This window comes from Balaenoptera ricei, chromosome 14 (assembly GCF_028023285.1).
Source record: "Balaenoptera ricei isolate mBalRic1 chromosome 14, mBalRic1.hap2, whole genome shotgun sequence".
In the NCBI taxonomy this organism is placed as follows: Eukaryota; Metazoa; Chordata; class Mammalia; order Artiodactyla; family Balaenopteridae; genus Balaenoptera; species Balaenoptera ricei.
The window spans coordinates 11,428,408-11,441,853 of record NC_082652.1 but is presented as its reverse complement, the minus strand read 5'-3'; the positions used below and the strand labels follow the sequence as shown (position 1 = coordinate 11,441,853).

The window sequence follows — 13,446 nt, the reverse complement described above, 5'->3', positions numbered from 1 at the left end:
TAGCAAGGAGGATGCTGGTGGCTTTTAACATAAAAGCGAGCCTCCGCCTCATTCCCTTGAAAGATCTGCTTTCTCAATTTAATTTTATTTGAGATCTGTTCGGTAGCATCATCGTTCTGCCTAGAACCAGTGTAGGCTTGTGCTGGACTGCCTCTCTATCTTGTGCTGGGAAGATTCGGCAGTCACTGAGGGATCCTGCTTTCCAGTCATGATCGTACACAGTTCTAGCACCTTCTCTACAGCTTCTGAAAGGATTTTTTTTTTTTTTTAGATTTAAAGAGACAGGCATACAATTTTAACAAAATGATACTTTCACAAATTCTTCCTCAACTCAATGTCGGTATGGTCACCAGAGTGAGTAAAGCTGGAATTTAATGTCCTTGACTGATTTAATCAGGTCTGGGCTTCTTGACAGGCAAAGATGATTAATCTTATTGTAACGCCCAGTGAAAAATAACATTCCCTGGAAAGATAATAATGGATGTTTCTTAAATGCAATTGAAATGACTTTTAAAGGGGTAAATGCTTTCAAAGCGCAATGCTTTGCTCGATAAAAGATGGAGTGGCCAGTCAGTAAGTAGCACTAACCTTTCAGAAAAAAAGATACTGTAATAATTAATAGCTCAGAAACATGTACAACCATGGGGGATTTTCAAATAGTACATGTTCAGCACGGGGAAGGAGAAATTAATTCTCTTACTGCCCTAGGGTTTTAGGAGAAACCATTGTGAGAAGTCAATTTTGCATTTTGTCCATGACTATTTGAAATTTTTTATAATTGCTCTTTTCTTCATCAGTAAACAAAATTAAAGGCTTAAAAAATACAAAATTTTATTATACAGTGTAAAATGCTGAAAACACATAGACTCCTTGAGGAAAATTAAATTTTACATCCAGGTTTCTATGTAAAAGAGAAGACCCATGATTAAATTCATCATTGGGTTGATTTTCTTTTCCTTTTTATAAAATTAGAATGCTTCAGAATGTTGGGAAGGTATTTACCATTACGTCTATATTTAGAGATTTTTTTTTAAAATTTACTGTATTGTGGTCTATGTTGCTTTCAAATAATGAAGGGACCTTTAATGCCATTGAAGGCATATATATCAAATTCAAGGGATATTCTACCGCTGTGCTGTCCAATAAGATACCCTTTAGCCACATGGATATTTTAATTAAATAAAATGTAAAATTCAGTTTCTAAGTCATACCAGCTGTGTTTCAAGCTAGCCACTAACTATGGCTACCACAGTGAACAGTGCAGATACAGATAATTTCTATCACTGCAGGAAGTTCTATTAGATAGTGCTATAGATTAAAAATGCATCTCAACCCATATTTTTGAAATTTATAAAAAAATACTTGATAGGTCAATTTAAAACTTTCTATGTTATTTCCTGGGAAATCTAAATTCTAATTTCAGCAGGCAAAGAGAGATTAGGTGTGGGATTTATGCATCTAGGTTTAAGGTTCTAGAGAGGAAGGCACTGGGATCTACTACCATTCATATTGCTGGATATTTATTAATAAATTACATTAACTCCAAAATTGCTCTTACTTAATATTATAGTCCCAGAAAAGCAAGATGCTTCTAAATGCTAGCAATCAGAAGAGATAGGCTAGGTAGAGGCCTGTGGTTTTACAGGTCAGAGTTTTGGTGAGTATTAGTTAGCTAACATTAAGTGTACTTACTGAGAGGGAGCTCTTCAATGCTGTGGCAGCAGCTAAATTTCAAATTTTGATAACTTGATTTACAAAGTTAACCTGTGGAATCCACACTATTCACATAACAGAATAAAACAAAACACATTCATATGCAAATATGTATAACTTTAATATTAGTTGTTTTCTCTCAGATAAAAATTAACACTTGTAGGTTAGGACCCTGCTTATCAAATTAAAAGTCACATCATATTTGCTAAGTTTTTAAACTCAAGGGTATTGGAATACACTGGAAAAATTAAAACTTGAGACCATAGTGATTTTAGTTGACATGCAGCTAATTAAATAACCCACTAAGGTATATTTAAAAAATAATTCTATTTTAGAAGTTAGTCTGAGAGAAGAGGTCAAAAATTCTAATCTACTTTAAACATAATAAATAATGCTAACGCTAAAAGTATAATCCCTTGCATCTCCTTAAAATTAAAAAAAAATTTATAAAAGAATTTTTAGTTTTTGTACTAGCTTCATAACAGAGATCACCAACACTAAGTCTCCAAATATTATACAAGAGACCACAGGATGAGGCAATATTTCAGTCTAACAGTGGATATCCAAGTGCATAGGGAAATAAATTTTAAAATATTCAACACCATTGCTTAAAACAAGTTCAAAACTCTGCAGACAACTTAAATAATGAAGCAATTTTAAAATGAGGGCAATGTGACTTGAGAAGCAAGTAAGAACAAATTAAACTATCAGCTTTACTGGGTATGTGGTCTGTTGGTTACATCACCCCTTTGAGTAGCAGCCCCTTTGAAAATAACTATACTTGCCTCCCAGAGTTTCCGACCTGAACACATTTTAAGATCAATACTGGAAAGGGTGAATTTGCTATTTTACACAGTTAAGCACCGCTGCATATGATTTACAAATGTTGATGAGAGGACCAACATCTTTGATGTTGAAGAATGATTTCAGAAGTTTAAGAACAAATATCATGTTCTACCTTACCAAGACAAAATATATGACTTGTTTATAATTTATCCTTAAAACATTCTCATCCAGGAATGAACAAAATAGCTCTTTGAAATACCAATATGAATTGGGGACCAGTTTTAAGTAAGTCTGTGTTAACCTGGTAAATTTATAATGTCCTTTCTTTATAAAAAGTAAAACCTCTTCAGATTAAAAACTTTACTATTATTCCCTGGACAAAGGGCTTTACTTTTATTTAGAAGTTTTTCCCTAAATGTCTGACTATTTATGCTTCTGAAATAAGGATTCATGGTGTGGTCACTTGTTCAGAGTTTCTAGGTTAACTTGAAATTAACCTTGGAAACCACTCTCCTGGACTCTGCTATGCTTTGGGTATACCTTTATCACACTCCTCATCATACTTATACTCGCCTGTGCATGAGACTGTGAGCTTTTTGAAGGCAGAGTAAATGTGGTTTGAAAAATCTGTCTTCCCAGTACCTAGCATAGTGCTTGATACTTTGCGGGCATTCAAAAAATGTTTGCTGAATAAATAAGCTCAAGAATATAGGTCTGAGGAGATTCTGAAAAAATGACATTTTCTTTGTTATTATTTAACAGAATTCAAATTTGTATTTCATAAAAACCTGCCACTCTGTACTCTAAGGAAGTCGCAAAACAGTGACACACACACAAGCACACCTTTACATGGGGGGGGGGCGGCGGGGGGAGAAGCGTATCTAAAAATGGCTTTTCTTCTGGTGACGAGACGTCTTTTTATAGGTTCCCATACTTTTCACGCTGTGGAGAAGGGATCAGCAAACCCACCATCTCTTTCATTTTGTTCAAAATGATTAAATGATTGCCTAAGCAGGTACAGCTATCAAAAGCTGGGGCCAGAGGAAGGCGAGAAGATGGAAAAGGATATCTTCACCTGGAAGGATAGCTATTAGGGAGAGAAAATGACTAGCAGAACTATAGAGAGGTGTTTTGTATGACTGCTCTGTTTAAGAAACATTGCCTTCACATGTTAATTTACTTTTACTCTGCCAAACGTGAGTTGAAGAGTCAAAGAACCCGTCCCTCTCTTCAGCAAAAATAATAGGAAAGGCCACTGAAGCCAGTGAAAATTAAACTAGAACATCCTATCCCCTCAAGGACATTTCTCTTTTTTTCCTCCCACGAAAATGGTGAAAGCTGTTCTTTTTTTAAAGAAGGGGGAAGAAAAAACCCCACTAACATTGACTAATAGGAAGGGTCAAGTAAAGCTTTAGGAGTTAGAAGATAAGGATTTTTTAAAAATAATCTCTAAAAGAGGGCCATGATGACTAGAGTTCATTAGGCATACTGGAAACAACAAATTGATTAATAAAGAGTTTTAGTATATTAAAGTCTCGTGATCTATATTAATAGAAGGCAGCAGCAAGCAACAGTAATTGATTTTAGACTTAAACAAAATAAAAGTATACCTTTTAATTGAAAAATTAAAAAAAACAGCCTTTGTTGCTTAGGACAATATTAAACCCTGTTTGCTACTGCTGTACACCCAGTGGTTTTAAGGTGTAGGGTGGAGGCTTAGAAGCAGCCTAGGCTACAGCAAAAAAAAACTAATCTGGATTAAGAGTTTGCCCTGGACTCATTTATGAATAATCAAGAACTGAGGTGTAGAGTTGTGTCCTATAAAAGTTCATCTTCATTTTAGTTCACAAAACATTTATTGAGTGCTTACTATGTGACAGACACCCATCTAGGTGGTACGTGAAGAGAGATGTCCTCGAGGAGCTAACAGTCTAGAGATGAGGTGATATTCTTGTTATTGGAAAAAGCAGTGTGGCAACACTAGCAAGGGGAAAAGAAATAAGTGCTTAAAGTTTATTTTGTCAGAATATACGTGTAGACTTATCAAATCATTCTTGCTCAAAGGGAAGATTAGATTAGGATCCCTTCAGGGCCTGGGAAAGACCAGAGTAGAGGCAAAGATTGTAGAGAAGTAACCTGAAATCCTGATATTAAAGGAAAATTTTCAGTGTCCCACTTTATATTTTTTGGACTTGATCTGTGATAGAACTGTCCTCTTAAAATCAGGGCATCTTTATTCTGGATGCAGAACAGCTAATTGCAAACCATGCCCTTACCAGTTACACATGGCCTTTAAAAGTAAGTTCACTTCCTATATAAAATGGTCATCTGGTCATATATATGATTTGACTAATTTAGGATATGTCTGCAGTCTTGATTGTAACAGTCAAGGGTGGGGAAAAAAATTCTCCACTCTTATTCTTATATTTTGATATTTATTAAGCATGTTCTTATTGTCTAGAGTACTATTATTGGAGAAAATCTATTTATTTTAGTCTTTCAAACCATAAAGATATTTAATATTATTTAACCCGTTTAATCCATTATGTTCAGTGAACCAAAACAGGATGGTATTTAGTATCTGGTATTTAGTTCATTCTCTGTGTACTTTTTGTCTGTTCCTCATTCATTCCATAGTTATTTACTTATTCATTTCACAGCCTAGGCTGTGCCAGGCACTGTTCTAGGTTTTGAGATATAGTGCAGAACAAGGTAAGAATAGTTTTAACCATGATGAAATTTACACTCTACTCATGAAATAATAGATAAATTAGTACATAATATAATTTTAGATAGTGACAAGTATTAAAAAGAAAATAAAATAGGATAATGAGATAATGGGTAGAACATTGTTTATAAAATGATAATTTACTGATGTATAGGCTTTTCTAAGATTCTAGAAATACAAAACTGGAAAATGTTTCATAAAACAGTACTGATTGCTTTTTTTTTCCAATCTTTGTGGTCACAAATTACAATAGGCCCAGAAATGCACCACCCAGATCCCCCTTTAAGGAAGGAGTTGTTGTCGGCAGTCGTCTTTGGCTGTCAGTTCTCCTACGGGCTGCAGAGAGAGCAGCCTTGTCCAAGTTTGCACCCTTCCCAGGTTCTGCATATGCAATGACTGATCTAGCCCTGGCCATTCTGGCCCAGTTTGGACAACTTTGAAAGGCCATTTTAGCTCCAAAGTTCCCTGGAGGGGTTGGCTGAGGCTGCCATTGGACTGCATCTCAGTTCAACTTTGCTCTCTGCCCAGTGCTGCTTCTTTCTCTTCCCTCCCACAGGTGTTGACCCCAAAGGGACTTCCTAATTAAAACAAAACAAAACAAAACAAAATCCTGCTGTGCTAAACCATCTCAGCTCTGCTTCCTGGAGAATCCCATAGGCAACACGTTACCCATACCTACACGTAATACAGTGTAGCTACCATCCCATCTACATGGAGAAGGGACTGATCCGGGCACTGGCTTTTAGGGAAAAAAAGCCTTTTCAAGTGAAATCTTAAGTGGAATCCAAATACATAATGTAGGAGATAAAAGTACACCTTGTCCTGAGTGAGGCATGGATGAAGCTTGCTCCTGAGCACAAAATTTTAGAGCTGGAAGCAACCTTGGAAATCATACAGAACAACTCCTTATTTTACAGATGGAGAAAATTAGGCCCAGAGAGGTTTGTGACTTGTCCGAAGTAAAATAAAACTAACAGTGGCAGACAGAACTTCAAACTAGTTTCCTCATTCCTACAGTCCACTATATAAAACTTTCTATTGGGAGTTTAAGATCCTACTTTATTTATGTTCCCAAGTGGAAAACTTTTAGGAATTCAAGTAAACCAACAAATAATGAAACTTCTGAATAATTGACTTCTATTGTGTTTAAAGATAATATAATTTTAAGCTCAGGTATAGGACTAAATGGGTTTCATGAAGACATACCATTATTTAATATTATTTTTATATATAATATATTCTATTCTTCTAGCCTGCTTATAGTTTTTTCCTTTTTTCATTGTGGTAAAATACACATAAAGTTACCATCTTAATTATTTTTAAGTGTACAGTTCAGTGCTAATACACTTATAATGTTGTATAACTATCACCATCATCCATTCCCATAACTCTTTTCTCCTTGTAAAACTGAAGCTCTGTACCCATTAAATAACAATTCCCCATTTATCCCCTCCCCCAATCTCTAGTAACCATCATTATACTTTCTTTCTTTTTTTTTTTTTTTAAGAAATTCACGTTCTTTTATTTATTTATTTATGACTGTGTTGGGTCTTCGTTTCTGTGCGCGGGCTTCTCTAGTTGTGGCAAGTGGGGACCACTCTTCATCGCGGTGCGCGGGCCTCTCACCATCGCGGCCTCTCTTGTTGCGGAGCACAGGCTCCAGACGCGCAGGCTCAGTAATTGTGGCTCACGGGCCCAGTTGCTCCGTGGCATGTGGGATCTTCCCAGACCAGGGCTCGAACCCGTGTCCCCTGCATTGGCAGGCAGATTCTCAACCACTGCGCCACCAGGGAAGCCCATCATTATACTTTCTGTCTATGATTCTGACTACCCTAACAGCCATACAGTATTTTTCTCTTTGTGACTGGCACATTTATTTCACTTAGCATAATGTCTTCACAGTTCATCCACATTGTAGCATATGGCAGAATTTCCTTCCTTTTAAAGGGTGAATAATATTCCATTGTACATATATACCACATGTTGTTTATTCATTCATCTGTCAATGGACATTTACACTGCTTCCACCTCTTTGCTGTTGTGAATAATATTGCTATGAACATGAGTGTACAAAAATCTCTTTGAGACCCTGCTTTCAATGCTTTAGGATATATACTGAGAAATGGAATTGCTGGATCATATGGTAATTCTATTTTTAATTTTTTGAGGAACCACCATACCATTTTCCACAGTGGCTGCACCCTTTTACATTCCCACCAATAGTGTACCAGGGTTTCAATCTCTCCACATCCTCACCAACGCTTGTTATATGCTGTTTTATTTAATAGTAGCCATCCTAATGTGTGTGAGGTGGTATCTCATTGTAGTTTTGATTAGAATTCCCTAATAATTAATGATGTTGAACATCTTTTCATGTGCTTACTGGCCATTTTTATATCTTCTTTGGAGAAATGTTGATTCAAGTCCTTTGCTCATTTTTGATTCAGGTTGTTTTTTCACTGTTGTTGAGTTTTAGGAGTTCTCTATATATGCTGGATATTAATCCTTCATAAAATAGATGATTTGCAAATATTTTCTCCCATTCTGTGGGTTGCCCTTTTACTCAGTTGATATTTCAGACTATAAATTAACATCTGGTTTTCTTAACTGATTACACCAAGGAGAAAAAAGTATTGAAAGGCCCATATTATTACAAGAAAGCTCTATACTGGCATGTAAAAATTAAAATTAAAACCCCCAATGAGTTCAAGACCAGCGCCTTTTTTCTTGTTGATTATGCCAGCAGAGTCTCTCTTCTAATTTTGGGTGCTCATCTGAGAGGTCTGGGAGTAAAAAGATCCAACAGAATTCCTCTTCTTCTGCTCTCTATCCCCACGGAGCCCCAGAGGTAACGGAAAGGAAAAAGTCGATCTCTATCAACATCCATGATTACTCCTTCCAGAAAGAGAGCCCAGCAAAACCTTCTTTTCAACCTTTCAAATACATGACCACTTGCCCAAGTTCAAAGAAGGACAGCTGACAATGCTGAACTCTTAGCAGATTTCCGCATCTGCATGCTATCATTCCTTTCCTCAAAATGCTTTTATAGTTTTCTAATAATCTGGGTCCTTGCTGTCTCTCTGGTCTCAATTCACTTTCTACGTAGTTCACCAAACTCTAATCTCTCAGATCCTTCCCTTCTTCCTTGAACATACAAAGTTCCCTTTGTCACAGGGCCTTCGTACATGCTGCTTCCTGACTCACCCCGATCTTTCACCCCAAGTTAGCTAACTTCGATTTATTTCTGAAGTTTTAGCTTAAATGTCACTTTATTGGGGAGACTTTCCCCTACTCCCTGCTAGATTAAGTCCTCCTTTTACCCAGAACAAGTTTTATAATTACATGATAAAGTTACTTGTGTGATTATTTGCTTAATCTCCCCCACAGATAATAAGCTCCATGAAGGCATCATGTCTGTTTTGTCTTTATCCACAGGGCCTACCATAGTTCCTAGCAGATAATAAAGGTCCCCACCAATGTTTGTTGAATAAATGAATAAGTTAATCAGTTCAGAAAATAAATGTAATCCCTCCACTATTCATGACTGGGCACCAATATATTTTCTCATGCTTCATCCTTACCTGTTCAATTTCCTTTTTCTCCCAAGAAAAATGCACACCTAATAGATGTCTAAGTGAAAAAAATTCTTAAACTTGCTCATCTACTGGAATTAGACTGTGATCACTGATACTTATTAAAATGAGTACATAGGGACTTCCCTTGTGGCGCACTGGTTAAAACTCCACCTGCCAGTGCAGGGGACATGGGTTCGACCCCTGGTTGGGGAAGATCCCACATGCCATGGAGCAACTAAGCCCACGTGCCACAACTACTGAGCCTGCGCTCTAGAGCCCGTGAGCCACAACTACTGAGCCCGTGTGACTAGAGCCCATGCTCTGCAACAAAGAGAAGCTACCACAATGAGAAGCCCGCACACTGCAACAAAGAGTGGCCCACTCGCTGCAACTAGAGAAAGCCCACGCACAGCAACGAAGACCCAATGCAGCCAATAAATAAATAATAATAAAAGAAATAGGCACAGATACAGATTGCCTAGTCCTACATTATCTTTTTACCGTAAAAGAACTATCATGTGCTAGGTTGAGTCCCAGATTTCAGTTGTAAAAGGGGAACGAAAATAGCTGGCTGCTAGGTGACCTGAGCCGGCTTCATTATGATTGGCAAAGCCTAGTGCTGTGAAGGGGACCATGAAACTTACCTTCTTGGGCACAACAGAGGAACTGGAATTTACTGGGCTTTCGTCATCATGCATCATGACAAGTTCCGAGCTGCTATCATCCATGACCTCCTGCATGCTGTTCACACTGCTGCTCTGGCTGCCTGTGCTCACAGACATGCTTGGGATGGAATGGTTGCTGCCCAGGCTGTCCAATTCCCTGCTCAGGCTGGTTCCATGTTCGCTGTCCTATAAAAATGGGGCACTCGGGTTAAAAAAAAAATGACTGGAGATAAAGTACCAATCCATTGACTAAGCTATTAAGTACACTCAATTTTGCAGTGCCAAGTTGCTTTTCTGCCAAATCTGCAACGATACACTTTTAATGTAGTGGCTCCCCTACCATTTTCTGACACCTCCAATTCTCTTCTATGCCTTCCGCAGGGGCTATTTTGGACATGGGTCATAAGGCTCCAAATGCTGCTATGCCAGGGCTTTCCTCTGTCATATGCGACTATCATATTATTGTATTGCTATTCGGTAATCAGAACCAGGCCAGGTTTCTGAGAGACCTTCAGGAACATCAGGGTGCTAGGGAAAGACCACAGGCTACTGAACAGGGGACCTCTAGGATATCTACAAACACGGCAGTTGTCACTTGAAACTCAAAGTGAATGAAGAGAGCTTTCAGAGATTTGACAAACAATATGGTCCTTTGCAAGTCATTACTGAGTAACTTCATATCTAAGCAGGGATATTAATTCTACTGTCCCGGACAGGTAATTAAATTCTGCCTCCCTCAGGCAATTCTATCATGCTTACCTCTGTAATCTTATTAAATATATCTGTCAAGTAATACTGGTATTCATCACTACTCGTCCAAAGACTACTATTTGAGAAGTGATAAAATAATCAGAACATATAATTTATCCATCACAGTGGGATACCTTTCGATACAAGATTAAATAATACAATTAAAGAAACTTAGCTCCAAAAGAACCCTACTTTCAAAGAACCATGCTGTACATACATAACTTTGATGAGTTGTTACTTAGCCATATGGTAATATAAGGAGTCACTGACAAAGGTCATTTGGGTAATGAGTTGTTACTTAGCCATGGTAATGTAAGGAATCACTGACAAACGTCATTTGGGTAATGAATTGTTACTTAGCCATGGTAATGTAAGGAATCACTGACAAACGTAATTTGGGTAATTTAAAATGACAGATAATACATTATATTTTTAATAGATTTATTTTCCCAATTAAAAGGGCTCATTTGTATATATGCAATCAAGAGACTTGATATTCCAATTCAGCTTTCTTAATTTCATTTTTATAATTATTGATAAAATAATTTTATTTTCTTTTATATTAAAAAGCTAAACTAAAATTCATTCTTCATTCTTTTCCTATTTTTTAATCTATTTTTAGAGGAAGAGGAGTCCTTTGTTCAAGGCTAATCCCTGCACTAATGCTCTTACTGTTATGCACTTCCTGAGATCCTACTTCTTTAACTGCATCTCTTTCCTCTATCTCCAATGCCTCTGTCCTGGCTCCTTTCCTTCTGCATATAAATATGAAGAGGGCTGCCCTATATGTATGTACCTTTCTACCTACTGCCCTCTGTCACTTTTCCTACTTGGCCAAATTTACGAATCTTAAAATAACCAACTTTCACTACCTCTGCCTTCTCACTTCCCATTTATTCTACAACCCACGGTAATCTACTATTTATCCTAACTATTCCTGTAAAACTGCTTTTACTAAGGTCATCAAGAAGGCCCTACTTGTAAAACCCAGTTAACACTGTTTCTGGTCCTTATTTAACTTGCCTGCTCTGTGGCATCTGATGGTATTGGCTGCTCCCTCCTTGAAGCTGTGCACGCTCGTAACATCTGTGATGCCTTGATCAACCAGGTCTCCCTCTTCTTATGTGGCATGGACCCTCGCCTCATTCTACATTCAGCTCCTTGATTCATCATCATTTTAATTCCTTGACCCCCATCCAACTATCCTTTACCTAGACCTCTTTCCTATGTTCTGGATCTGTATCTCCCAACCAAATGCTAGACATCTCCATTCAGGTGTCCCAATTGTCATTACCCTTCCCTTCGACCAATCCTTCTTAAGTTATTTGAATGAGAAACCAGAAAGTCATCTTTCTTTAAAAACTCCATCTGTACACTGTGTCAGTAGCATATGATGCCAGGAACTTAAGACTCAGTAGGCATCAAACTGAAATCATGCTTAACCTACTCTTTCTCCTCGGTTCTTTTTCTCTGTTCTTGGTATTGACATACTCTAGTCACCTAGGCTCAAATGCTCAGAATCACCGTAAATTCCTCCTCATCTGTCACTGTCAATGAGAAGCACTGTATTATCAAATCTACCTCTGCAGTGTTTCTTAAGTGTTCCTTTTCCCCTGATTCCCATAGACACTACCCTTACTGCCTCTTGCATGGATTATTATCCAGAATGTTACCTATTCAAATCCATCTTACACTCTGATGCCAGGATAATCTTCCTAAAGCACCGCACTTCCCTGAGTCTAAAATGCCCTAGGCCTGCCTGTCAAAAACGGCCCACCTCTTCACTAATCCCCACCAGCTGATGACTTTTTCTCTCCCCACTATGCACCCCTGCCGTGTGCTCTCCCTCTACAGCATTTTTCATATTTTGCCTTATATAAGAGTTATTTTATGAATGTCTCTTCTGCAACTCTGCATGTCTCTTAAGGCAGAGAACATCAATTACATTGTTATTCCCCAAAGTGTTTTTCATAGCGCGCCGGTCCAGAACATTTTCACATAGTAGGCATTCTATAAGTGCCTGCTAAAATAAACTCAACCTACTTCTTCATCTTCCTGTGACTCATTCAAGGGTCCATTTCGTGTCTCTTGGAAAAGGATTTTTTTCATTTTCCGGTACTGTAAGTTATCTAGCTCACGAACAGCATCTTTTGTCCTCTGTATGAGGTCAATTAGGACACGTAGTGGCCGGTCTCGTCGAACAAAGTCATGCTAATTGAGGGAGGAGAAAAAACAGAAACTGATGATGAGGAGACATATTTTTAGGTGCTAGGTTTAGATATAAAAGTAAATAGACATAAAACAGCTCTGTGGATTTTGAAGAAATAACAAGATATGATTTTCATTTCATGTAGCCTGTCATCTTTATAAATCTCATAGAGCGGTAACTATGCTTTTCTCTTCTTCCTCAAGCCCCATTTTGTGGACTTGTCCTAGAATTTACTCGAGAATTCTTGAGGTTTACTTTACCATACAAGTAGTAACAATGACTAGAACTTTAAATAGTAGCTGAGAGCTTGTGACTTTCAAATCTGAAACTACATAATAAGCAAAAGAATGCAGAGTATAGAATATTCTTGTTATAATCTGCCTCAATCCTCTTCCCCACCCTATGCTACCCTTTTAAAAACAGACTTGTGTATATTTTGTTTTCTATTTCTGTGGTCATATATAGTGTATGCTTGAAAATATGGCAGCTATTCCATATACCCAGAAGTCAGAATTCTGGCAACTTTATCTTCTCTTTACAGAGCTGTATAACCAGAAATAAGGGAAAAGGGTCTCCGAGAAGTAAAAATATCCGTCCCAAAGTCCTTAAGTTTTTCTTGGTATAAACGGGCTTCACTTTCAATATTATCAACGATCTTTAAGACATATTCTGGTTTCCTGGTTTCTCAGTCTATAGCAGTTTAGAAAGAGGGAACAGAAGTGGGAGAATAAAGGACTGAGAACTGTTAGAGGGTTACTTGTTGCCGAAAGAAGAGCCCTTTGAAAGTTCTCTGACTGCCTGACAGTAGAGAGAGGGAAATTCCATGATTAACACACCAACCAACCAACCAAATAAGAATGAACCAAGGTTTGTGGGCTAGTTTGCAAAGGGGCAAATGTTCTTCATACAGTCCTTTTATACTACAAGACTTCATGGAATGCTATTGTTTCTGAGCCATCAAGAAGTGAAAGTATATTCATTACGCTTTCTTCAAGAAGGCAGAGAAGCACATCATGTATT

General features: G+C 37.7%; 1 protein-coding gene across 4 annotated transcripts in view; it reads right to left on the bottom strand.

Moving 5' to 3' along the window:
- The window catches only part of TAOK3 (TAO kinase 3), a 182,800-nt gene that overhangs the window by 32,281 nt on the left and 137,073 nt on the right, over positions 1 to 13,446 (bottom strand). For all 4 annotated transcript variants that reach the window (XM_059894253.1, XM_059894254.1, XM_059894255.1 and 1 more), the window contains 2 exons: positions 12,261 to 12,428; positions 9,447 to 9,653 (listed from right to left, as the gene is read on the bottom strand). In XM_059894253.1, the coding sequence (XP_059750236.1) occupies positions 9,447 to 9,653; positions 12,261 to 12,428 (375 nt within the window). The remainder of the gene's footprint in view (positions 1 to 9,446; positions 9,654 to 12,260; positions 12,429 to 13,446) is intronic.